Below are 27,193 nucleotides of genomic sequence, written 5' to 3'. Positions count from 1 at the left end.
ATGGAGTCCCTGGGCCAAATCTGTGTCCTTGCCACATTTCATGAGTTTTCGCCCATGGAAACCATTCATTTCGCCCATGGGAACCATTCATTTCAGTCTACATGGCCCCCACCCCACCATAATATAAAATCAGGAAAGCTGTAAGTGCATACGCCAAATGTGAAACAAATCTGATGAAAATGGTAGAGATAAAATCAGTAAAATAGCCAATCTATCTGTTGGCAGGTGGTTTCGCTATGCCAGACATGCATTTTGGGTATGTGAATATCATCATTTCTAATCAATTGAATTCATAATCAATAAACTGTGAAGTTTCAGCCAATACATTGTGACTTAGACACATTTTGTGTTTATTCAGCGAGATATTTCTATTAATTGCATCACCATTTTGACACATTTAAACATATCAACAATCCCTTGACTATTCAACATCAACCACATCTTGATATCATGTCCTCTAATTTTGACATGATTCTGATCAACCACCTAGGAGAAGTGCGTCAAAATTGATCACCAGTGTAATAGCCATTAGATCTGTTGCCAGATGGTGGCACTATGCAAGATATGCATTGTGGGCATAAAAATCTCATCTTTAAACATAATAATTAACAATCTGTGAAGTTTGAGGCATGTCAAACAATGCATGTTAATGTATTACTGTAAACCTATGGGTCTTTCCATTTGTCTCGTAAGTCCCCCGCCTGAGTTGGAATGTGTAAATTACCCAGCTTTCTTGCGGCATTTCACAGAGGCCCGCCCCATTTAACTCGGAGCTCTTGAGGGTACCCCCGAGGTGGCCGTACGACCTTAGGACAAACATGGCTGCGCCCAGAGTTGAGATGACATGTATTTTCTTTGTATTTGTACTGTGTTGGTCATTTTAATGTCAATGCAATGCTCTTACACACTAATTACATTGCTGCTTCAATCCGTTCACCAATTCATGCATTGCACGGTCTGGCTGTGCGTGCAAAACAATGTAACAATTTGTTTTCGAGCCGGTTTGCTAAAGAGGCTAATGTAGCACAAAACAATAACAATTACTAGCCTGCTAATGCCCCTCGTGGCTCGAGAGAAACGCAACAGCACTCAGGGTTCCTATACATTTTCCATTTCAAAATTCCATACTTTTTCCATACTCAAATTTCAAACTTCAGTAGATTTTTCTGACCATATTCTCGACATTGCGGCCACTTCTGGTTTGGGATAACTCGGTGAAAACAAAGGAATGTACAACTGAAGTGAATATTTGTCCATTTAGCTGGGTCATTTAGTTGTATCTTAGTTGTATCTTGACAATCGGGACTGACAGTTAAGCTACACAACAGTAGGAATGGTTCAGTATGACCTGAGTCAAGTGATTAGTACTGCAAATGCAATAGTCTGAAAACACAAATATTTCTCCATACCATTGTTTCTTTTTTCCATACTTATCCAGACCCGGAAATTACTAAAATCAAATTTTTTAATGTATTGGGATTTAATCTCGCTCACTGTTCTGGCAGGTTTGGAAGTCTTTAGTCTAACTAAGGCGCTATAATGTTACAAACAAATTGCTAGCTGGCTAAAAGCTAGCCTTGCAAGAAGGTGTAATAATCATCAATGCCAAACAAGCCAGTGACTGTTTTCTGTCAAAACTGTATACTTAAGCACTATACGTGTGCATTAGCCCTGTGGAATTAACATTGGCCAAGCTATCCAGTTGAGTTGATGTAATGTGTTCTAGTTGCACAGACCCAGTCACGCCCTTCCCACACTCACCTGCTTCGATCCAACAAATTCAAACATTTTTATTATTAATTCACATTGACCATACTCAACAAGGGAGAATTAACTGTTTTCACCAGTTCAAACTTGTAAAAGAAATGCCCAGGGAACGTCCTCTTAAGTTCTACTGCGACTCGTCAGCTCAGTCAATTCAGAGTACTACGAGTTTGAATTTTCAAGATGGCTGTGCCCGTTAACAGTGCATGCCTTATATGCTGTTTATTAGCCGTTCTGTTGGATTTGAGTATCTGTCGCTATGACGTTTGTTTGGGTATAACATTGTGAAATGCTTTGTACAAACTGGATAGTAACAACTGCTAACAATAGCCCATTGCTAACAGATGGTAATGCAGCTGGTTGACAAATAAAACGCAAACAGCTCGTATTTTTACCACTGACATAACGTCACTGACAAGCTCCGAGTTCGCTAGGAGACAAATAGAACACAGCATTGGTGTGTGTAGCTAAAACAATATGCCAACTAAGAGTCGTCGCAGTGACATAAGGGGGTGCTATGGAGTATGTACGGCAGACAAAGAACAAATTTGAAAAACCGTTACAATAATAATAATCCTAGAATATGTGTGTGTGAGAGAGAGAGAGAGAGAGAGAGAGAGAGAGAGAGAGAGAGAGAGAGAGAGAGAGAGAGAGTGTGTGATGTGTGTAAGTTGTCCATTAGAACTAGGCCAGGGGCTTGGTACTCTGATGTGAGATTGTGTGTCAGTGAGTCCCATTATGTCAACACCAGTCACGGTTGTCTGGTGTGGTTTGAGTGAGTGAATGAATAAGTGTGTATCAGAATGGGTTCTCTAGTGCAGTGGGCGTGTGACTTGGTTCTCTGGTGCAGTGGGTTCTACTAACCTTGTCCTCTGTTTGCTGTTGTTGCACTCTGCAGCGGTACCAGAACTGGTCCTCAGAGTACCGCGCTGCATAGATCTACACATAGAACACACAGCAGAACATTAGAATATGCACTATGTATACAGCAGGGGAAAATAAGTATTGAACACGTCAACATTTTTTTTCAGTAAGTATACTTCCAGTGAGGCTATTCGCATGAAATTTTCAAAAGACATTAGTATTAACTCAGGTAACCCACACATATGGAGCTGGAATCTATAAGTAGTTAGACAGTAATCATCCCTCTTATCTGTGCAAATTAATATAAGCCGAGTTAGTACAGATGGACTATAAAAGGTTTTCGTTAGCAAAGTGCATTTCAAAACTTTAGAATCTTCCAGTAAGCAGCATTGGAGTCATTATATGCAAGTGGAAGGAACATCACTGCATCATCAACCGGCCATGCACAGGAGTAAGCCCAAGAGCCAAGGCCCACTTGGAGAAAGCTCCAGAAAGACTTGGAGGCAGCAGGTACAATTGTTACAGAGTAACATCATAGGCAGTGCACTCCACCACCATGGACTCTTTGCACGCTCACTCAACATGACTCCATTGCTGAACAAAAACATGTCGAAACTTGTTTAAAGCTTGCTACACAACATTTGAACAAGCCTATGAAATACTGAGAGAATGTAGTTTGGTCAAGTTAGAACAAAATTTAACTTGTTGGATGTCATACTACACACCATGTTTGGAGGACAAATGGCACTGTACATCACCCTAAAAATACCACAACAGCGAGGTTTGGAGGTGGAGGCATCACGGCATGGGGCTATTTTTCATCTCATGGTACTGGCAGAGATCATACAGCTGAAGGAATGATGAATGTCATTTTTTTCCAGGAGAATCTTGCCATCCATTAGGATGATGAGGATGAGACATGGCTAGACCCATAGACTGTTCTATATATACAGTCTATGGCTAGACCTTCCAGCAGAACAACGATCCAAAGCATTCAGCAAAGGAAACATACTATTTACTTCTTATTTCTTTTTTGAGGAGCAAAAATCACAACAGACAACAAGAGATTTACTCTCTTATACTCATAAATGAGATGTAATAAATACAATCTTGAATGTTATGGACTTTAATGTTTGGATCTTTTAATATGGGTAGATTTTCTGAATTAATACTAATGTCTGGTGAACATTTCATGCAAAAAGCCTCAGTGGAAGTGTACATACTGAAAAATTTTTGACGTGTTCAATACTTATTTCCCCTGCTGGATATTATACACCAGGTGCAGTGTCCACCATTAACGCCACTGCTCAACTGATGACTAAACTGAGAATATCTGATATGACCTCATTTTAAGAAGGTTAACAACTGCTGTGGCTACATATCAGTAAGATAATTCCATTTGCCAAGTTTTAACATGCGACAGTAGCAGCTAAGTTACCTTCTGAGTAGATGTCGGTCCCTGCACCTTTGGCGCAGAATCGCACTTCCCACACAGCGCTCTGACAATCGCGTCCACCGCATTCTCGTCGTCCACATTCTACCGTCCAACAGAAACCACAGTTACTCCATTAATCAGAGAATCCTGTAGCACACAAAACCACTATTGGCACTACAACAGCAACATCACCTCAGAGGTGAACTTACCTGACCCCAGAAGGTGATGGCATCGCCAACATGGGTCACGCCGACAAGCTCCACTAACGCGCAAAGAAGAGTACAACACATGTTAACATTCAGGAATAATAATTAACCAAAAAAGATTATCAGAACAAGTGTGTCGGAGGGCTTTTGCAGGGACTGCTAACAAACTGGCGTTAACCATACTTACTCTGCTCGGTTTCCATTCGGAGAGGCTCCATGGCGTCACTCTCCTTAAAAGGTATGGCGCATGCTATTAGCATAACTTACCAGAAGCTAACTTCATCCTAATATCTGGGAGCTGCTATAAACAAACTCTTATTTGAAACAAACGAAGTAGTCACAATTAAATTAACTCGATCATTTACATTGTCGGGATATTATGTATTGGGTTTTAATCTCGCTCACTGTTCTGGCATGTTTGGAAGTCTTTAGTCTGGAGCTATAATGTTACAAACAAATTGCTAGCTGGCTAGAAGCTAGCCTTGCTGGAAGGTGTAATAATCATCAATGCCAAATAAGCCAGTGACTGTTTTCTGTCAAAACTGATACTTAAGCACTATAAGTATGCATTAGCCCTGTGGAATTATTAACATTGGCCAAGCTATCCAGTAATGGTGTTCTAGTTGCACAGAGCCAGTCACGCCCTTCCCACACTCACCTGCTTTGATCCAACAAATTCAAACATTTCACATCGGAGCGATCCCATGGTGCACCTGTCACCCCAGTTCTACGTGCCGCGATCTTCGGCTTCTTGTCAAAGGTGATGCCAGAGATATTCAAGATGTTGGGGATCCCTTTTGAATTTACCGGAATATCTATATTAAGTCATATGTGTTTTTATAGCACATTAAAGTGCTGAAATTAACAGGCTCTGACCATTTCTATTTTCACTGATATAAAATAAAGAGTTATTTTTCACAGGTCAGCAGCCTAATAATCATGGAATGTAAACTGATTTGTCTAAAACAGGTGTAAAATGACCGAATCTAAGGGAACTTGGAATTGGACATTTAGTAAAGCAAACGCCTCGCATTCTCATCATTAGAGACTGCTGCCATCTACTGGCGCAACTGCACACATTAATTATGTCGAAACCAAACAGGCACTTTACTTTGGATAGACAATAGCAATACATCATAGGAGTGATTAATGTCAAAAAATCTTGACTGGAGTAAGTCAACATTTGACACCTCCGATATGTTTAGTGTTCTAAAGACGTCAAATAGCCCGCTATAGTTACCAAATTGATAGCCAAGGAGCCAGCAGTGAACATGAATGGTGTGCTTTCATTGTATAAATGAACATAATAAAAACACTTTTATAACCCTTGAGCCAGCTCCTTTCTATGTGATCTCAATGGCGATGCAGCATTTGTTTGCATCTCCAACAGCATGGGCTTGTTACCGCCTGGTTACCTCCCAAAAACGCCCACAAATGCCTGTATGTTTGTGTGAAAGAATGGCCTCTTAGAAATCCCCAAAGTTCTCTTAAATCCCAGGGGGCCCATGCAGTTGCGAACTGATTTAATGCGTTAACTAAAGCAAAGCTGAATCCTCAATCCACCCAGTTGCATCACTGACTGCCCACATCACTGTGGTAGAGCTGGCGTTCCCTCTTTGAACCTCCAGATCTGTAAGTACAGCTGAGCTCATGACCAGCAACACACTCCCAGCCCTGCAGGACACCTATCAGCAGCACCACCCACACTTGAATGGCTGCAACCACCCAGCACACAACCTGTTTGTCAGATTGCTGTCTGGTAGTCGGCATTCTACCTGCAGGTGACCAGGTGGCTGCAGATACTTGTGAATGTGTGTGTGTGTGTGAATGTGTGAGCATTTCATAGTAGTTGTTCTTTACATACTGTGCACAATGAATAAACCTGGACATTTAAATTGATTGAAATTCAGAATACAAAAGTCAATAATTTATTGATGACACACACATAAAAAGACAAAAACAACACTCCTCAATCTCACACACACTACAGTGAAACAGCGTAGAACCCAGTCTCTGATATGCTGAAATCCATTCCGGTATCCACGGGACCAGATGATGTCATTTGGGGTCGTTGGCTCCGTAGATGAAGTCTGGAGGGAGCGTTTCAGGAGGAATGCTGCGCAGCTGGTCGTCATAGTGACGCAACGTCCACAGTTTCTCCAACTCGTACGTCTCTCTGGTCGGAGGCAGCATGAAATGGACCACCATATCACCTGAGAGAGAGACAGAGGTTAGCACCATATCACCTGACCCGAGGGAGAGGCAGAGGTTAGCACCATATCACTTGATGCATTTATTTCAACAAATTCAACTCAGAAATTCACAATTTGAATAAACTAAGTGTCAAATCAAAATTAAAAATACTATTAGGACGAGACAGGCCAAATCTGAGGGACAGAGAGTAACTTATACCAACACACAATATACAAACACAATACTGTACACAGACACTCGCATGCATGCATGCACGCAGGAATGCACACACATATATATTATATATACTGTATGTTTTACATTAAAATATATCTACACTACTGGTCAAAAGTTTGGGGTCACTTAATGCAGAAATTTCCATTCCACTCCATTATTGACAGAATACCAGCGGAGATCAATTGCATTGTTTTTCTTAATCAGGGCAGCAGTTTTCAGATTACATTATGTGCTTACATAATTGCAAAAGGGTTCTCCAATGTGTTCTCAGTTAGCATTTGAAAATTATATATAGTATATTATAATATAGTATATTATAATATATTATAATAGTACACAGACTGGCCCTCACTTATCAATCCAGTGTACAAACCAATGTAGATCTGAAAACATTAAGAACATTACATTCTTCTTTGTTAGTGCAGAATATGTTAAAAAACATGAGGAAACGTACGAACTGGAGAGATGTTACGCCTCGGCCAAAATGTTCAGTGGAACACGATCGCATCATTGCTTTATATCAATTTTGAAGTTTGATGGCGGGTCTCTTTCAGGGGAGATAAGGGGTTAATCCGTGACAGTCTCAGTATTTAATTGTTTGCCATCACTGAGGATAATACTAAGTTATTTCCACTATTTTCATGCTTTATCATCATTAAATTTTCCCTGATCTACATTCCAGACTTCTGGAAACAATGTCCAAATTGGTGCATTATGAAGAATAAATTTCATATTATTTCATAGTCAATTTTTATTTCATTAAAAGAAAGAACATACAGTATATGTATCTTTATCTGGTATAAATCCCGTTAGGATCACCAAGTGCCCACATGGTCATTTGGGGGTCCAAATATGGGGTTCCAAAAGAGTCACCTCTGCCGGAGAGGGTTTTTGGACCCCCATAAAACCCCCACCAGTGGTACCATACCCTTCAAATTCATTTTGGCATGAGCAAGGTTCCCACATATAACAAATAATCCTGTTTAGAATAAATATGATCATTAATTGTGGTGCTAGGGCCACCCAAAAAGTGAAATGTCACACATGCCGTCAACATTTTTTAGGACTTTGGTGACCTACCTCTCACCCAAACATATTGATTCTACAATGAACTACCACACCCGTTTCCAGCCCTCTACCACTATTAGAACAGACGTTATGGGCTTCCAAAAATGGCAAAAGATGAAATGTGAAATTCCAATGTGTCAATTAGGGCCGTGGCACCCGAAATTCAAATGGATGCCACAGGCAAACCGTTTGAGATATTGACCTGAAACTTCAGATTCCTTTGTTTGGTAACTAAGGCATATATTCACCGCTTTTCAGCAAAATCTGAGAGGTGTCATGTACATGATACCCCGATATTGGCTGTTTTCACATGGAATGACCCAAGTTGAGACTTGACGTGAAATTTGAGCGTAGCCACCGCTCATGTTCAAATTGATAAATGCCATGTTTTGTGTGGAAATGAGCGTACACCTGTCCTATGCCCGTTTTGTGTTTCATAAATGAGGGTCAATGTGCCTTTGGAACATTGGATGAATGGTTGCTGGTAATGGCCAATGTAGATGTTGCATTAAAGAACCATTTCTTTCTACAACAGTCAAGAACCAGGCCATCCTTAAAAATATTTTCGTTTGCCGTAACCCGACCGACCCTGTCAATTTAGAACCGAGCCACATATGTATTTTTTTCCCCTTTTAGTCCGACCGACTTGCCGGTTGTAAACTTGCGTTTTTTTACTCTAAACAACCAATACAAATAAAATACTATTTATTTTAGTAGGCCTAAGTATTGTGAATATAAATACAAACGTAGGCTCTCTTAAAGGAACCATATGTAAGATTGTGGCCAAAACTGGTACTGCAATCACTTTTAAATTACTGTAGAGCGGTGTATCCCCTCCCCCTCCCCCCTGACTCGAGGTTGCCAACCCGGATGCCAAAACACTACTGACTTTGTGATTAGTAGATAGGTTGAGGGTGGCACATCAGGCCAAAACACAACATGACATGACAAAACACAACATCAACATCAGTTGAGGGCTGCAACTTCACTTTTGAAATGACAATATCCTGGCCGGACTACAGTTGTCAGTGATATAAGTATTTGAAATGAACATGATTTCTTAATGTCTAGTGACATATCAGGGCCATTTTATGATTAATTGAAATACATTTCTTACATACGGTTCCTTTAAATAAAACCCTGTGGCGTCATCTGTACACCATTGGTTTACGCATGTCACACTATGGCCTATACGCTTCGTTTCATTCACACAAACATCTCGACAACGCTCATTACTTGGCACGAAGTTCTGGAAGAACTGTGCCCAGATCTTTTCCCATCTCTTCTCCCCTCTAGTCTAACAGTGACGTGTTGAAGAATTGAAATTGGTTGTGGTCTATTCAGTAGCCTATTTCTCAAAATATGGGTCCGCAACGTGGAGACTGATGGTCCGCAGAGTCGTGGAGTGAAATTAGGCCCGGTGCTTCGTCTGATAATTTGCTGCGAAGGTGATCAAGATACCGCGGGCCGACAAAAAAAGAAAACAAACGTTTCTGCTATCGATGTAATTAAACATGGAGCCATACAATAAAGTGGTGGTATGAGTGTTCATTCAATGCAGGCGTCTGCGCGAGAGAAACTGAAACTAATCAATAACGTTGGTATCAAAGCTTAGCTTCAACCTGTTGAATGCTATTTAATTGTTTAACGACACTTGATAGAACGACGTTAATTTTTGGAACTTCCATAGAAACAGAGCAGAGACTGTATAATACACTGTATAGCACTGAGTATTGTATAGTCAAATTTGAATATAACGTGGCCAAAAGCTATTGTAGCCTTCTTTCTATCTGTTAAAGATCAACAGATCAGTGATTTACAGTGATGGCCAAAAGTATTGGCACCCATGCTAAAGTTGACTGAAAAGAGGAATATAAAATCATCTTTTGGAAATTGATCTTAATGCCTTAAGTGAAAAATGAGGAAATATCTAACCTTTAAGGACACCAATTTTCTTAGTGAATGAATAATGTATCATAAATACATAAATGTTCTTCCTTAAAATACAGGGGTCATAAGTATTCCCACCCCTATGTTAAATTGCCATAGAGACAAGCAGATTTTTATTTTTAAAGGCCAGTTATTTCATGGATCCAGAATACTGTGCATCCTGATAAAGTTACCTTAGCCTTTGGAATTAAAATAGCCCCACATCATCACATACCCTTCACCATACCTAGAGATTGGGTGTTATTTCAGTTAGCCTATTAGCTGGTTTGATGCTCATTGAGCTCAATGCAAATCATTGTAGGTGACCCCTATGGCCCCAAAGTCTGCCATGACTGGGCCTCAGGTCAAAGAAGTTTGAGAAAGGCTGGTCTACATAACCTGCATCAGATTGAGGTTTGCAGTGATGCGCCTGAAGGCACGGGTTGAGGACCCAGTCAGTTACGTCACAATATGCACAATTGTTTAAATTCATACCTACGTAATCACCATGACAAAAATTGTACTTTTTTTTTTACTTTGAATCTTGAAAAAAAAAATTATTGACCTACCTACCGACCCATTTTTTTTATTTTTTTGGCTGTATTAGGAATATTTTTAAGGATGGCCCCATTTTGCAATTATGTCAGCTGGTATTCTGTCTATAATGGAGTGGAATGACCCAAAACTTTTGACCAGTGACATGTGTGGAAATACAAATTGATTATTTGTCAGACTTATATAGCGCTACGCAATTCAATATCGCTGAACAGCAGTGAGTATATTACCAAAGTCTATACACATCCAGTCCTCCGCATTCTGGCCCTCGATATGCACGTGCGCGTCTTCTGGTCCCCTCATGAACTTGTACTGTGAGAACAGATCACATTTCGCATTAAAACAGCGAGGAGAGGGCACACGGCTCAACCAATCATCACATCAACAAACACACACTATTCGTCTCCTCGCTCACCACTTTGACTGCGTAGAAGGCCATCGCGCGCAGGTGTCTGGTGGAGGAGCCGCTGACCACCACGAAATACTCGGTGTACTTCAACTCGCGAGGCACCCGGATCACGCAGATGTCCTGCGCGTTCTCCTGTCGTAGAAGTGTCACCAGCACGTCGATGTTGAACACGTCATGGCTTTCTGTGGAGGAACGGTTAAATACACGGCACCAACGTTAGTGAACTGGTGTTGCCGAGGGCTCGGGCACTTGGAAACGTGGGCAGGTACGTTACGACGGGTTTATCGGGACGGTACTGTCGCAGACTGTTGATCTTGTCACTCAAAATTCGGAAGGAAATGTTTAGCCTACTTACTATGCTGTTCAGACTCCGCGTGGTCTGTTTGTGGTGCGAGGCTGGTGGGTAGAAAGGCATCATTTTCTCCGGTTGGTAAATGAGAGCAGTATCTTGGAGGTGAACGACACACACCAGACGGGGTCAACAGTTGTGTGTGTTTCTGCGAGGACAGTGGCCGATTTGGTGTTCTGATATTCTTGCTTGTTACTCTGTAAAGTACTAGTAGCGAGTTGCTGTTGATTATTTTACGCAACATCTCTTCAAAGCCCCGTAAAACACATACTCTACTAACTTCACTAAACGTGCATGGTTAGCTTGGCTTGAAGGACCAATTCAAAACAGGAAGTGAATATGTTAACTGGAATTGTGATTGGCTACTTCTAGCGCGACGAAGAGTAGAAATATGCCTTTGCCAGCGCAGCAGCGCCTTCTAGTGATCCAGGAAGACAGAATTACATCAACTATCTAATATGAAACCAAAGATGAAACTCACATAAATGCTGTGTTTAAATACCGATCCATAAACAAATACACACAGTCCAATGTAATATTAAAATTTATTTTCAAGACCATTTTGCAAAAAAAAAAAAAAAAAAAAAAAAAAAAAAAAAAAAAACTCTTCTTCTAAAACATAATTGTTGTGAATTGACATTACTGGACCCATAACAGCATGCATTAAGCTCACGATCATCACATTTGGATTCAACTGCTCGTTATTCCTCTCTCACTGTAAACGGTGATGCTTATTTTAATGTGTTTGCGTTCCTGTTATCCTTTTGCAGTCAGCACAGGGCACTGTGTGGTCAGCTCACAGTCTCCCTGTGGTCAGTCTGTTTGCATAGGTAGTGTAGTTTGGCCCAGCGCAGAGTGTGTTCCGCTCAGAAGCCTTGTGTGTTCGTTTATTTTGTTTGTTGGTTTTAGTGGCTCCCTTGTCTCCGTTGCTCCAGCAGGCCCAGGGGCCTCTGTGCAGCATGGGCCCCAGGATCAGTGCTCGTCTGTGGGCAGACACACGCCCAGCCTCAGCCCCACTGGGATGTGGTCCGTCAGACCAGCAAGCTGTGTCACATAGGTGAACTCCTCCACCTCCTGCAGTGAGAGAGGACAAAAGAGAGAGAGACAAGTTAGCATACTGCAAACTGTGTGTTCTTTGTAGTGGTGCTCTCCCTGTAGAGTGTGTGTGTGTATGTGTGTATGTATATATATATATATGTATATATATCTCTGTGTGTGTTCTTGGCGGTTGTTCTTTCCCTGTAGTGTGTGTGTGTGTGTTGCCCTCACCGCGTGTGTGTTCTTGGCAGTGGTGCTCTCCCTGTAGAGCACATAGTCTAGTCGGCGGCCAATCCAGGGTCTCCCGTCCTCAAGGCAGGTGACGGCTGCGCCCCCCTGCGCCACAGGCGGACTGAGGTACTGCTTCCTCAGGTCCTCTCGCTCCAGTGTCCTGCAACACACGCACACACACACACACACAGTGTTTAGTAGAGGTCTGCAAGAAAAGGAACAGGCAATATATGTGTGTAAGTAAGTATATATACTCTTTTGATCCCGTGAGGGAAATTTGGTCTCTGCATTTATCCCAATGAAACACACTCAGCACACAGTGAACACACAGTGAGGTGAAGCACGCACTAATCCCGGTGCAGTGAGCTGCCTGCAACAACAGCGGCGCTCGGGGAGCAGTGAGGGGTTAGGTGCCTTGCTCAAGGGCACTTCAGCCGTCCCTACTGGTCGGGGTTCGAACCGGCAACCCTCCGGTTACAAGTCCGAAACCAGTCCTAACCAGTAGGCCACGGCTTGTGTGTGTGTGTGTGTGTGTGTGTGAGAGAGAGAGAGATGGTGCTTGGGCCCTTACCTCTGGAGGCTGTCTGGGGTCCTCACCTCCTCATCATAGAGAGTGGGCTGTTCAAGGAGAGTGCCTGAACAAACATCAGAAATATCAAAACATCTCCTGACTATGACGTGACCTCTTACACTGAATGGAGACGTGCTATCTTCTGTGTTTCATCCCTATGACAACAGTCTTGTGTCTTCAGTGGGTTCCATAGACATGGTTCTATGTTCCACCAGCAGAACAGAAACAGTTTTCATACGCTTCATGACTATGACCAGCAACCGATTGCATCAGTTGAACTAAAGTTCCATCTTAGCTTAGTTCCAACGCAAACTGGCAGTTAGTCGGGTTTAGGAGCTACTACTCGGTGAGTTTCACAGTTTTAAAGACATGTTTGTGCATGTAATGCCCATAGGCAGCCACTTTGAAGCAGTGAAGACGATTCAAAATGAGTCAGAAAAGTCGAGACAGGACCAATCGTCAAAATTTCGGTGTCCACCACTCCAGTTCATCCAAAACAAACCAGAAAGGGGACTCAAAGTGCTAAATATCGGAATTATCCTTTAAGTAGCAATGGTGCAACAGAAAAAGAATGCAGCGCTAGTTTAAATCTAGTTAGTTTCAACGTAAGGATTAAGACACACGTTACACCTAAACTTACTATCAAACTCACACTTGGCAGGTGCAACCGGCAGCTGATCTTCTAAAATGTTTGGCAGCTTCGGGCAGCTTGTTGCCATGGTGACACTTACCGATGACCCAGGGCTTGTCCTGGCCCGGTCCAACTCTGCACGGGTCCCGGTACTGATTAAACACACTGTGCTTCTGTTCCAGGACGTCATCTAACACACACACACACACACACACACACCTAATTAAACACACTGTGATGCAGAACCTCATCTAACACACACATTTAACAGGAGAGCAGTTGTCGAAGTTGGAGTCTTGGAGTCTTCTTGTGGAAGTCTCCACATAGGACATCAAACAGCATTATCTCACAAACCAACACACACCATTTACATTACATTTGGCTGACGCATTTTTAACCAAAGCGACTTACAACATGGTAAACAGTTTAAAGCTTTTTAAAACAATTCTCTCAACAATTCTAGAACATTTTAAATGGTAAAGTACAATAAGAACAAGTGCATCAGTGAGTGCTGTTTTTATACATTCAAGTGTCAGTTCTAGTCAAGTGTAAGTGCTAGGATCAGCAAGACTAGTTGTAAGTAGTGCTACAAGTTTTTTGAAGATGGAGAGGGAGGTCCCTGCTCTAGTAGGAACTGGTAGAGCGTTCCACCAACGAGGAACAACAGATGAAAAAAGTTTGGATTGGCCTGAGCGTACCGGTGGCAGAGCTACTGTACGAACGTTGTTCGTCTGAGGAGCGCAACAGTCGGGAGGCAGCATATGAGGGCATTCAAATAGGTGCCCTTTTGGGTTGGTTGAAGACTAGGACACGCCGCTGCGTTCTGGATCATCTGAAGGGGTTTCACTGCAGGCTGGGAGACCTGTCAGGAGGGCGTTACAGTAGTGTACCGGTAAAAGATTAGAAGGGGTGTCTCACGATTCTGCCTTCTCACACCACGACACAGGTTCGTGGATATAAGTGTCGCGATTTCGGTTTCGATATGCATATCGTTACAGCTCTACGGTATATAGAATTTAGCAGCAGAGAAAAAGTGCAGGAGTGCATTTCAGTTCAGTGTGAAAAATTTGCATCATGTTTTGTTGTTCAACAGCTCTTCCCCATTCTGGAGGTGTGGGCAGTTATACTGCGGTACCTTCTACCTGATGGCAGTAAGGAGAAGAGTGCATGGGACGCGTGTGCTGTGTCCTTAACAACGCTTGTGGCTTTGCACAGACAGTGGGTGTTGTAGATGTCAGAGAGGGAGGGAAGTTGAGCAGAATGAGTACTAATGACTGTTCAAACCAGGAGAGAGCAGAGCCGGAGATTCCCTTGTTTGAGAGTATAGAGGGAAGGATGCGGTGACTGACCGTGTCGAAGGCAGCTGATAAGTCAAGCAGAATGAGTACTGATGACCGTGCGGTCGCACTGGCTTACTTTAAGGCTTCTGTTACGTTGGTTGAGTGGCCGCTCTTGAACTCAGATTGGTTTGGATCAAGAAGGTTGTTCTGTGAAAGGAATTCAGAGACTGCTCATTCAATGCCTTTGGATAGGAAAGGCAGGAGTGAGACAAGGCGGTAGTTCTCATCTTGAGTAGGGTTGAGAGAAGTTTTCTTAAGTAACGGTGTTACCCGGGCCATTTTGAATGCTGTTGGAAACGTGTCAGAGGTTAGCCAAGTATTGATCACATGTGTGATAGCTGGTGTGATGGTCGGGCTGATGGACTGAAGTAGGCTCGTACAGTGTAGGTATAGGGTCCAATGAGCATGTGGTAGGACAGCTACATGTCAGGAGTCTAGATACCTCACTCTCGGAGAGAGGCGCGAATTCGGAAATGAGGGTTGAGTAGTGATTTGAGGATTGAGTAGCGATTTGAGGGTTGAGAAAAGTTTCCGGCTGTCTGTGACACTGTTGATTTTGGCATTGTAGAAAGCCATCTTAGCAGCAGTGATGCTTCTCAAAAGCAGGATAGGAGTGTCTGGTATTTTTTGAGGTCATCAGTTAGTTTAGATTTGTGCCATTTTCTCTGTGCGGCTCTGAGTTGGTGCGCTGCGATTGGAGGGTATAATTTAGCCATGGGTGAGAGTGTTTGGATCGAACTGGCCTTGTAGTAAGAGGGCACAGCTCATCCAGACATGAGCTCAGTGTGGAGCAGAGCGAGTCTGTGGCATCATTAACCTCCAGAGAGGAAGTGAAGGTAGACCGAAGGCGACCACAGTGTTGTGGTGGAACGTAACCGTCGGCTGAGGAGCTGGAGGTTGTTCTGTCAGGCTGACGTTGAACCGGATGAAGAAGTGGTTAGAAAGATGGAGAGGTAGGAACCGAGTGAGGAACAAATCAAGCTCTTTTGCCAGCTTTGTGAGTAGGTGGGCTGCGAACCACTTTGAGGTCAAAAGAGTGGATCGGGGCCATAAAGTCCGCTGAACCTGGGGCGTCTAAGTGGATGTTCATATCGCCAAGGACGAGTAGCGGACAGTCATGCTCAGGGATGGAGGACAGCAGAGTGTCCAGCTCGTCCATAAAGTCGCCTAGTTGGCCTGGTAGGCGGTAAATGACCCAACACATAGAGTTTAGCTGGGGCGATCACTGTGATAGCATGGTATTCGAATGAGACATTTTTGTTTGAAGGCAGCAGCAGCGGAATGAATTTTCATTTGTTGGAAATTAGCACTCACCAGGAGAGCAGTTGTCGAAGTTGAAGTCTCCACATAGGACATCAAACAGCACCATCTCACCCTCTTCACTGTGAGCTTCCTGGAACTCATCAATCCACTTCAACACCATGTTCAACTGCTCGTACCGCACCGCCCCATCACCTAGAACACACAGACACACACATTTCCATCTGAATTGGATCAAACTCGTCAGACCACTCCCCTCCAGTGATGGCTGGCAGATCTCCACAACAAGCCGCACTCCCCAGCATGAAGAGCGTGTGTGTGTGTGTGTGTGTGTGTGCGTGCATGCATGCATGCGTGTGTTCTATTATTTCTTTTCATGAAAACAAATCCCCTAATGGCTTTGAAATGGCTCAAATGTAACTTCTGCTTCCTCATTTTCGGGAATTGACATCTATCTGGCTCCGCCCCCTCTCCACACACTTTTCACTTTTCCAAAAAAATAACTATAAACTATATCAGTGATAATAACAATATCATTGTCAATTTAGACCATTTTATGATATCTACACATCAATGTAATCAGTCCATTTCACAAGATGTCACTGCCACTGTATAAACCAACTTCCTCTGGAACAGCACAGTCCACAGAAACAGGAAGACATTTTAACAACTAGATGTACCGCATAGCGGTACAAAATATGACCGCCGCTCAGTCCTGTACATCCATTCCGCGAATATAAATCATATCAATGAATTTGTCTCCATCTTCTACTCCATCCCCAACTCTTGAAACTTTTGTTTCAGCGAGAAAACAGCGAGAGCCAACCTGTCCCGTGGCATCAAGGAAGCAAAAAAGGAATACACTCACAAGATAACCACCCACTTCAAAGACAGCAGGAACGCACAAAGCCTATGGCAGGGCATTCAGGCCCTCACGGACTACAAGCCCCAGCCACAGAGCTGTGAGAGCAACATCCCTCTGCTCAACAACCTGAACCGCTTCTTTGCTCGGGCTTTGGAAGCACAAAACAGCACCTGCCCACAGAAGACCCATCCCCTCTACATGAGCAGCCCCTGTGCCTCTCTGCCGACAGCGTGAAGAGGACACTTGCTGCTATCAACACCCGTAAGGCAACAGGTCCAGACAACATCCCAGGTCGTGGTGCGGCTGAAGGACTGCGCCCAGGGGAGCTTAAGGATGTCTTCACAGACATCTTTAACACTTCCCTGAAGCAAAGCCATCGTCCCATCATGTTTCAAAGCTGCCACCATCATACCTGTGCGAGAAAACTGCTCCATCCTGCTTCAATGACTACCGCCCTGTGGCACTGACACCCATCATCATGAAGTGCTTTGAGCGGCTTGTCATGTCACATATCAAAGCCATTCTCCCCCACCCTGGACCCCTTCAGTTTGCATACCGAGCCAAAGCGGTCTACAGAGGATGCAATCTGCTCTGCCCTCCACCCAGCCCTCACCCACCTGGAAAAAAGAGGCTCATATGTGAGATTGCTGTTTATAGACTTCAGTTCTGCATTCAACACCATAATACCACGACAACTCATCTGCAAACTTGACAAACTGGGACTCAGTACCTACCTCTGCAACTGGCTACTGGACTTCCTCTGTCAGAGGCCCCAAGTAGATGCGTGTTGGCAACAATACCTCAAGCAGCATCACACTGAGCACAGGGGCCCCCCAATGTGCGTGCTCAGTCCGCTGCTCTTCACCCTGCTGACGCATGACTGCACTGCAACCTACAGCAACAATCACATAGTGAAATTTGCTGACGACACAACTCTGGTGGGTCTCATCACCAAGGGCGACGAGACTCAATACAGGTTGGAGGTCGACCATCTGACCCGTGGTGCAGGGACAACAACCTCCTGCTGAGCGTCAGCAAGACCAAAGAGATTGTTGTTGACTTCCGGAGAGGTCACACCCAACACCTGCCACTGACCATCGACGGTGCTGTGGTGGAGAGAGCGAAAGCAGCACCAAATTCCTGGGGGTGCACATCAGTGAAGACCTCTCCTGGACCACCAACACTGCATCACTGGCGAAGAGAGCTCAGCGCCTTCTGTACTTCCCAAGTGAAACTCAGGCGAGCAAGTGCTCCACCAGCCATCATGACCACATTCTACCGAGGCACCATTGAGAGCATCCCTCCAGCTATATCGCTGTGTGGCGGAAGCTGCACTGAATACAACAGGAAAGCCCTGCAGCGCGCAGTGAACACAGCTGGAAGGATCATTGGTGCTTCACTCCCCCCCCCCTGAAGGACATTTACACCACCCACCTCACCCATAGAAGGCGACCAAAATTGTGAGTGATGCAAGTCACCCAGCTCACAATCTGTTTGATCTACTGCCCTCTGGGAAGAGGTACAGAAGCCTGCGCCCCCGCACTACCAGACTCACCAACAGCTTCATACACCAAGCTGTAAGGATGCTGAACTCTCTCCCTCCTCTCCCCCTCCACCCTCAGCTACATAACATCCTGGACATTGGACCCACAATGGCCACCTGCACTCTCCCACTTGCACACTTGCACACTTGTACACTTTACAACTTGGTGTTGTTGTCCTGAAAACACAACACTTCTGCTGCTCTTACATAACTTTGCACCACTATGCCACTTTCTTTATTACTTAGGTCAAACAGAACTACCCAAGCCTTTTTATTGGCCTGACTTTGCACTAGTATTTTATTGACTATCTATGCACAATTTCAACCAAATTTTGCTGCTCTTATTTTTCATTATTATATGTGCCCTCTTATTTACTTATTTACTTACTTTTTTGTTTACTTGAATGTTATGTTTGTCTGTGGACTTAAATTGGTAAAATATGTCTTGTCTTCACCGTGGGATAGTGAGAAACGTAATTTGATCTCTTTGTATGTCTGGAACATGTGAAGAAATTGACAATAAAGCTGACTTTGACTTTGACTTTGTGTATGCTTGTTTGGAATGTGTGTTTGCGGGCCGCACACAAAGTAGCCTACTGGCGTTGCAAAGGTGAATAGATTTGTAGCACTTGCCAAAAAATTTGTAGCATTGTTATAAAACCTTTAAAATATCTAAACAATCACAAGTAGGCCCAGTTCATCACAGTCCATCCATTGCAACTGGACTGATGAAAGGTACACCCTTTAGGCTCGTTGTATTTGGGAAAAGCAGAAGGTAGCAGCATAATGTATTTATTTACTTATTATTAAACAAAACAATCCCTGTCAGTTCCATGCAGTTTTCAACAGCTATCAAGAAGAGCGGTCATGTCATGGATTTTTGTGAATGTTTCTTCTTCTACATATGCATAAGTTTAGTCATCTAGTTCATATGATATTCCGCTTTATTGTCAATGCACAAATGAAATACCAGTAGTCTAAAACAAAATGCCGTTTTACCCAGTGGTGCAAGTAACTGACATGTCCAAAAGGGCCTTCATGAAATGCGTTGCTGGACTGTTCATACACATTTTAACGGGCCAAGATGAAGAGCTACTGTCCGTTATTGTTTGTGCAAATAATATGCTGATACATGTTCCCTTGCATTTTGCAACTAGGTCCATGGTTAGACCAAGCTCAATCTTTTAAGAAATCGAAAAGGAATCGCCGGCAGATCAGGCTGAGTTCACCCAGCCTAGTCCATTGTAGGCGCCCGATAGAAATATTGTTTAATTTTGCAATTGAGATATCCACATCAGTAGTAATACATTTCATGCAGCTGTGTGAATCACGGAAAGCGACACTTCTAAATGGAACCCAACCCACTGTACAGTAGCTCAAGGTCTATGGCTAAAGCAGCCATAATGAAAGCGTTATCATTGTTTGGATACTTCACACACACGTGTTTTTTAATCGCAGACTACTACTACCAAGCTGGAATCAAAGCACATCGACTCCCCTCTCACACCTAAACACGCGCTTCAACAAACAAAAAACGTCTCAGTCTCGCGGTCTAGCCATAGGCAAAACTGTATTGGACCGGTGTAACGTTGGTACTAAATCATCCATCGTAAAGAATGATTTTTGTAGAACGTGCAACAAATATGTGTAGGTACAGCCCTGCCCTGAATACATCTCTCAACGTCGCTCATTTGGTTTAAATGGAGATGTAGATCGCGGATGCGTTAATAAATCTACATTCGCGGGCGAAGTTGACACAAATTATTCACTTTGACGAATTTATGTAGTTCAGTCCTAGTTTACTTTACTTTGAGCCATGCTCTTCCTTACATTGAATCACCTTTGAAAATAGAGGATTGAAGTAGCCTATATGGGTGTTTGGGAATGAACGTTGACTCAGATGCTTTTTTGAGACTTTGAGCTAAATGTCCCAGCCCAGTGTTTAGGATGCATCATCAGGTTATCTTTCAGGTAGCCTATATTTTCCATTAGAAAACCATCACATAAGCTTAGCGTGTGTGGGTAACTCACTTAGCTCCTGTTAGTAGCCTAGGTTATGGTTATAAGCTGATGACAGTCTAAAGATGCAATTAGTGCTGTTATCAATGTTCTTGGTAGCCTATAACCGCATTTATGGTTTTCTACAAATACATCAATAATCAAATTGACCTCTATCACTCAACCAATGCTAAGGTAACATTATTTTACCTACTCTAGGCTATTGATATAATTTAAGATTAACGAGCCTACCTGCAGTAAAACCAAGCATGTCCGATAAACGTTCGCAGATTTATTTTCGCTTCAAGAAGAAATGGGAATTACATGTCATGCAGAAATCATCCTACCCTTATTAGGCGTTCTCAGCGGTAAACTACAGTCTTGTCCTTGTAGGAAGCGTGGTGTCTTTTCCAACCCACTTTAGATTAACTTCCAACAAAATGACGTCTCACTGCAATGATAAGCCATCTGGTGGACAAACGACTATGTGGCGTAATACTGGAAATACAGCCAAATTATTATTATAATATTTGGTTTTCCTTTAATCCTACTGAATTTGTAATTATGTATCGCCATTGTAATTGCAGATACTGATGGTATAAAGGTACCTGTGTGTGTATGTGTGTGTTATTAAGTGTATATGTGTGCACCACCCCACCATCTACAGACCAATGAGTGTACAGTCACTAAATGTACACATAACTTAATTTTTTAGACCCCCCATGGATGAAATTCTACTTAAACTTGGCATACCCCCCAGAGAATGTCAGGTTAATCATACATAAAATTTGGTGCAGTTTTGAACATCTTAACTGAAGAGAGGGCTGATTAAAGCAGAATGATTTTCATTTCCACCGGGGGGTGGAAATCACAAATGAGTGATTTCCGCTAGGTTGATGTGGGCCCTTGAGACCAACATACCATAAAAATTTCTTCATCCTCGGTGCCACGGTTCAGGTAGTTATTTAGGAAAAACTGCATTTTTTGGGTTTCGGGGCCCAGCGGTGGGGAGTGGCCCCGGGACCAAAACAAAATTTTTCCGTAAAAAGTCTAGTGGGGCTACATACCCACCAAATTTCATGTGCCCCGTGGTTCGGTCCCGGATATGGTTGACCAAAAATTCAGGAAGTAGATGACGGGAAAAAAAAAAAAACTTTGACAATCCCTATATGATCGCTTGGCTAGCAGTGGTCATAATTAAGGATCATTAACATCAGTGAGGTCAGACACCAGGACACTGAAATGGGCTTATTGCAAAGTCTTTCCCCACCTACAACTGCAGATTTTTGTTCCCAGCTCAGACCTGATGTGATGGTGATGTTTTAGATAAGTTAGTGTATCACTTCAGAATGATAATTGTATAATGCTTCCTTGCTCCTGTCAGAGGCTAAAAATGCACAGGCTATTTATGAAAACGTATGATTGTATGTGTCCAAATGCCAAATTAGATTACCAACAACAGAATTTTTATACAGTACATTATTAGTAATTGTTATTTAGATAGAGAAATAAACCGGTCTTTGCTGCAGATTTGCAGGACGCAGAGGTACTATTTCAAACCCTTATGGATACAGGTTATGGTTGTTACGGATACAGGTTACGGTTATTATGGATACAGGTTACAGTTTTTATGGATACAGGTTACGGTTGTTATGGATACAGGTTACGGTTGTTATGGATACAGGTTGTGCTGCCGAAAAATGTATCTGCATACTCTCCTGCCTTCAGGCTAGTTGTTGCACCATTTTAAATACAACAAATATGTTGAAAACTAATGATATAAATGCATTTTAATGCAATAAAAACAATCGGGCAATATCGAGATCTGCAAAAGTTATTGTTGATAGGATAGTTTAATATATGGTAAGATAAGTCGATAACATAATTATCGATTAACTACAGCTAGAGAAATCACAGAGGAACCAGAGTTACAGGAACCACAGCTAGAGGAACCAGAGTTACAGGAACCACAGACGAACCAGAGTTACATGAACCACAGCTAGAGGAACCAGAGTTACAGGAACCACAGCTAGAGGAACCAGAGTTACAGGAACCACAGCTAGAGGAACCACAGAGGAACCAGAGTTACAGGAACGTCATTAGGGTCCTGAGCTCAGCACTGTTTGGAAGTGCTGTGTGTGATTGTGCACGTGTGATTATGTATGTATGTATGTAAGTGCAAGTGTGTGTGTGTGTGTGTGTGTGTACCTTCAGGAGCATGAAGATGAGTGCAGTTGAAGTAGCCCACCATCCTTTGATTCCCTTGGTCAGGAAGCTGTATTTGCACCTGAAGCACACACACACACAGTCATTTCTCCAGTATATAGCAACAGAGCATGAATTGGTGAGTTCTTCTCATTAAGTGAGAGCCTGAGCGTGTGTGTGCGCGCGCCAATGTGTTTGTGAGCCTACTACAGTATGTGTGATCTAAGTGCGTGTGTATGTGTGTGTTTGAATGAGTATGAGTGACTGTGTCTAAGTGGCCGTGTCTGTATGTGTAGGAGTGTGTGTATGTTTCTGTGTATGTCTACATGAGTGTGTGTGTGTGCGCGTGCATGAGTGATTGTGTCTGCGTATGTCTCTGCTTGTGCACAAGTGTGTGTGTGTGTGTGCATGTGTATGTATGTGCATGAATGTGTGTGTGCATGATTGAATGTGTTTATGTACATGAGTGTGTGTGTCTGTATCTACCGATACAGATATGAATGCAGATACGATGTGTGTGTGTACATGAATGTGTGTGTGCTTACACTTGTGCATGAGTGTCTGTCTGTCTGTCTGTGTGTGTGTGTGTGTGTGTGTGTGTGTGTGTGTGTGTGTGTGTTGCATGAATGTGTGTGTGCATGAGTGTGTGTGTGTGTGTTAGGGCTGCACAGTTATCACAATCGCAGTCTGAACTGCAATTATCTAATCACAAAGCCTTCAAATACCCGTAGACAGTTAATTTGGTTTCAATTATGATTATTATATTCAAGTCATCCTCCTTGACTGTGCCGCTTCTGATTGGTGAGCATGCCTAGCGCATGAGAAGCACCGCACTTCTGATTGGTGAGCTTCACAGTCAATCAGGAGAGTGGTGCTTCTCATGCACTAAGCATGCTCACCAATCAGAAGCGGCAGAACTTAAGAGACATTTGGAATATTGAACTGAATCAATTCGCAATATTTGTCGCAATCTCAATTAGATATTTTCCCCAAATTGTGTGTGTGCATGAGTATGTGTGTCTGTGTACACGAGTGTGTGTGTAAGTGTGCGTGAGCACCTTGACACACAGCAGTCCCTTGGCGGCAAGTGCGTCCTCCCCTCGTGCGTTGGGGAAGCAGTGGTACTGTGCGTCCAGCAGGGGGTGTTGGCTGGCCAGGAACAGGCCGCTGTTGAAGAACTTAAAGGAGCCGCAGCCGGGCGCGCACGCGTACATGCCCACGTCGTACAGCACGTGGCCATAGAGGGGCGCTAGTGAGCGCCGCAGAGTCTCCGCCGCACGCTTGTCAAACACCTCCTGCAAGCACAGCAGGTCCACGCCCGCAGGGAACATGGGCGACACCTCCATCGGAACGTCGGCATCCGCTCGCGTTGCCCCCGACCGGCCCAGAGCGCGGGGCGGGTGCCGTCGTTTGCTGCCAACGTCGCCGCCCATGTCCGAACCCACCTTCTGGTTGCTGTTGGCGACGGGGTCGTCGTAGCAGGGCGCCATGACAGCTGAGCCGCTGCCGGGTGAGGGAGGCGTGGGGGCGACGTCCTCCTGCGGCGGGTTCTCCTCCTCGGAGGAAGTGGACGAGGGGTCAGCGGCGGCGGCGGGGGGCGGGGCCTGAGTCTGCGTGGCGCCGTAGGAGCCCCCCGGTGCATTGTGGGAGGTAAGCAGGCTGCTGGACGGGCTGAGGGTTCCGCAGCTGCTGGGCGAGTCCACGTAGATGCGGATGTGCGGCCGTGTGACGCCCTGCACGATGCTGCCCCCGATGGCCGCCGCGCGTCGCTGCGTCTCGCCCAGGTTGTTGAAGCGCGCCAGACTGTCCGGCAGCAGGCACAGGTTGGCTGTGGCGAAGCCCAGCGACACGCGTCCCGCGTCCCGCCACGTGCCGTTGCGCTCGGCCCCGCGCAGCGTTGGCTCCCCCCGGTGGTAGCGGAAGGGCCGGCGGGCGGCCTGCAGCGGAGCCCAGAGCAGGAAGCCCAGCAGCGCCAGCGGCGCCCAGACGAGGAAGAGCGTGAGGAAGAGGAGTGAGCCGAAGAACACGAGCAGCGGGTGCAGATAGCACTCCTGATCCCGCCGCGCACGGCGCTCACACGTCGTGGACTTGCAGCCCGCCAGCAGGCGGTCCAGGAACCAGAAGCTGGGGAACACCAGTGCCCATCCGACCGCGTGCAGACCGCTCACACACGTGCTGGAGAACGCAGACTCACGCAGCGCCATGACCACACACACACACACACACAGGAAATACACACACAGATAGGGGATACACAGACACACACACACACACACACCAGTGAACTCTCCTACATACACACACACATGATTAGAAGCCTAGGCAGAAAAACAAAACATGCACACACTCATACACACAGGGGACAAACGCACACAGCAGGCACCCCTACATACATTCCCACACACAAGACCTCCAAATCACTCTCACATGAAACACCTTCACACACACACACACACACTCTCAACACACTCTTCTCCAGCTGGGTGGGTGGGTACCCATCAGGTGACCTGAAAAATTCAAACACACCACACACACGTTTATCTTGTGGCAGCTGCAGGAAGTATTAAAATATTAAATATTCTGCATCATTTTCTCTGGCACTAGTTTGAATACCTACAACACTACATAACTAGAGTGGATCTAATCTTCACACACATAACACATAATGTGTTGTTGCAGTAGCTATGTCTTTTCTTCTCCATGCTGGCGGACTCTGCTCTGGTGCCGCTCGTAGGCTACAACCATAAAACTGGACCATTTTAAAGCCCAAAATCTGACCACAAATTCCCCGCCCGCTGACGGACGGACTGACACAGATACAATATTAAGCGACCATGAAGTGGGTCACCGAGTCTCTCACCGTTAAAAACGAGCCATCAGAATCCAACCAGCCAGCCATAGGGCAGCGGAACGCAGTCTAACTATACGCTACATTTAAACACAGACAGAGCTGACCGTGCCTTGCCTTCCATTCATCCATGCGCCGTCCGGCGGGAACACCAGCGGGAATCCGAAGACAACGCAGTACAACCAGTCACCCTACTGCACAACGCTGGCAGTGTTCATCAGCCTACACAGTGCTGGCGTTCACTGATCAATACTCCAGCTTACATTTCCCGGCGGACTGGTGCTGAGAAACGCGACGCAGGCAGGCTGGTGTTCGGACAGCGCGTGTCCATGAGGGTGGATTGTTTGGGTTGGGACCGGCGCGGTCGTAGAGGGGGCACAAAGGCGGCGAATGTTGCTGTTCTGTGAGTTAATCCAGGCGCCACCATCTGCGCGCTCTAATCGCTCCGAGGCAACGGAAATTACAAATCTGAATTCAGCGCCGTTGCTGCGGTAAGCGGCCAGAAAAGAGGTCGATGTCTTGGTGCTGCCTGGTAACTCAGATTTAGAAAAAACGGCATAATTTTTGAAGCTAAGAAAGACTGATTATCGCCGGCGGATCAGACTGCAGCCGTGACATCCTCTGCGCTTTCTTCGCAGGGGATTGCTTGCAACGCCCCCAACACAAACAGAGTGTGTGTGTGTGTGTGTGTGTGTGTTACAAAATGCCAGTCCATGTTATGTATCCATGCCGAGCAGACCGACTACCTGTTAGTGAGCGGCACAGTTCCACGGATGGCTGGCTGCGATCCATTTTACCCGGTAACGTCATATGCGGGTTTCAGTTGACTAAGTAGTGACGTGTCAGAAAGACTGACCACATGTTAAACACGGTGCGGAAATCTGGACGGGGTAAAACTCAACATCCTGTCCGGTTTACCCAATTTCAAGCGAGGGGTAACCGGGTAACGTTAGCAAGTTGGCACTCCCGCTCGCATTCTGTAGTTTGGGGGCTCTGGCTAGTAGCCTAGTCGGCTCAGTGCTAGTCGGTTAAGCTAACGTTAGTCAGAGGGTTAGCTGTTCATCACAGCAGGCTGCAAACCGCTGTCAAAATGAAACTACATTAAACGAAACTAAATTCTGTGAAGGTGAAAACAAAAGGGGTCGGGCTAGATCAACCTCTAAAATAATAAAAAATGTGAAAGCACTTCTCGGCAGTTCGCTGCTTCCTGTCTGGCACCAGCCTCACCTGCGGGAACGCTAGAACTTCTACCTGCCGTGTCCCAAACTGAGCTCACTGTCTCGCTACACTATTACCAAGTAATAGCCACGTTAGCTTAATGACTCCACATTTCTCAAATGTAGTCGACATTAAGTATTGTATATTGCAACTAATTGTGTGATGAACAATGTTTACGCGTCACGCAGTTAAAGTTTCTTGACAGGTTCACTTCTCTCACCTCCCGTGGCTCCAGCGGTTTCCTCCTTGGGTTTGACAGACAACTTACAGGCGCGGGGGCGCGCTGGTGCTCGTGCACGGAGCCGTAACTAAGCTTCTTGCAGAGAGCACATTAGGTAGTAGGCCTAACATTAAAGTGAAGGTCGGTGACAAGTTAAAGAGCTACGAATGTATGATTAGTAATTACCTAATAATAATAATAATAATTAGTTTACTT

General features: G+C 44.6%; 3 protein-coding genes across 5 annotated transcripts in view; all 3 read right to left on the bottom strand.

Annotated features, from left to right (window-relative positions):
* LOC125306510 (serine/threonine-protein kinase 31-like) overlaps positions 1-5,015 on the bottom strand; it is a 52,948-nt gene extending 47,933 nt beyond the window's left edge. The window contains exons 1-5 of the mRNA XM_048261926.1: positions 4,928-5,015; positions 4,457-4,499; positions 4,273-4,325; positions 4,067-4,165; positions 2,629-2,703 (exon numbers count right to left, since the gene is read on the bottom strand). Coding sequence (XP_048117883.1) covers positions 2,629-2,703; positions 4,067-4,165; positions 4,273-4,325; positions 4,457-4,499; positions 4,928-4,975 — 318 coding nt within the window. The 5' untranslated portion in view covers positions 4,976-5,015. The remainder of the gene's footprint in view (positions 1-2,628; positions 2,704-4,066; positions 4,166-4,272; positions 4,326-4,456; positions 4,500-4,927) is intronic.
* Positions 5,016-6,164: 1,149 nt separating this feature from the next.
* malsu1 (mitochondrial assembly of ribosomal large subunit 1) lies at positions 6,165-11,496 on the bottom strand. Its single transcript, XM_048260198.1, has 4 exons — positions 11,016-11,496; positions 10,667-10,842; positions 10,482-10,563; positions 6,165-6,482 (listed from the first exon to the last, which is right to left on the bottom strand). Exons 1-4 carry the CDS (start codon positions 11,251-11,253, stop codon positions 6,328-6,330), a joined length of 651 nt encoding a protein of 216 aa, XP_048116155.1. The 5' UTR covers positions 11,254-11,496; the 3' UTR covers positions 6,165-6,327.
* Positions 11,497-11,585: 89 nt separating this feature from the next.
* Positions 11,586-27,192, bottom strand: smpd5 (sphingomyelin phosphodiesterase 5). 3 transcript variants are annotated; one of them, XM_048260193.1, is made up of 8 exons: positions 26,978-27,192; positions 23,750-25,198; positions 22,695-22,773; positions 16,135-16,275; positions 13,581-13,670; positions 12,850-12,913; positions 12,279-12,438; positions 11,586-12,083 (listed from the first exon to the last, which is right to left on the bottom strand). In XM_048260193.1, exons 2-8 carry the CDS (start codon positions 24,893-24,895, stop codon positions 11,982-11,984), a joined length of 1,782 nt encoding a protein of 593 aa, XP_048116150.1. In that variant the 5' UTR covers positions 24,896-25,198; positions 26,978-27,192; the 3' UTR covers positions 11,586-11,981. The 3 variants fall into 3 exon arrangements, with proteins under 3 accessions (XP_048116150.1, XP_048116151.1, XP_048116149.1); XM_048260194.1 differs by lacking the exon at positions 26,978-27,192 and adding an exon at positions 26,286-26,949; XM_048260192.1 differs by lacking the exon at positions 26,978-27,192 and adding an exon at positions 25,552-26,242.
* Between the last annotated feature and the right edge of the window lies 1 nt (position 27,193).

This window comes from Alosa alosa, chromosome 13, assembly GCF_017589495.1.
Source record: "Alosa alosa isolate M-15738 ecotype Scorff River chromosome 13, AALO_Geno_1.1, whole genome shotgun sequence".
Lineage (NCBI taxonomy): Eukaryota > Metazoa > Chordata > Actinopteri > Clupeiformes > Clupeidae > Alosa > Alosa alosa.
This window is presented reverse-complemented; position numbering and strand designations above follow the sequence as displayed.

Coding starts and splice junctions, on each gene's coding strand:
- smpd5 (XM_048260193.1), bottom strand. CDS start 24,895: ATGGCGCTGCGTGAGTCTGCGTTCTCCAGCACGTGTGTGAGCGGTCTG. Junction 22,774..23,749: donor AGGGACTGCTGTGTGTCAAG/GTGCTCACGCAC, acceptor TGTGTGCTTCAG/GTGCAAATACAGCTTCCTGA. Junction 12,914..13,580: donor GGACAAGCCCTGGGTCATCG/GTAAGTGTCACC, acceptor ATGTTTGTTCAG/GCACTCTCCTTGAACAGCCC.
- malsu1 (XM_048260198.1), bottom strand. CDS start 11,253: ATGTTGCGTAAAATAATCAACAGCAACTCGCTACTAGTACTTTACAGA. Junction 10,843..11,015: donor CGCGGAGTCTGAACAGCATA/GTAAGTAGGCTA, acceptor GTTCCTCCACAG/AAAGCCATGACGTGTTCAAC. Junction 10,564..10,666: donor CCTTCTACGCAGTCAAAGTG/GTGAGCGAGGAG, acceptor CTGTTCTCACAG/TACAAGTTCATGAGGGGACC.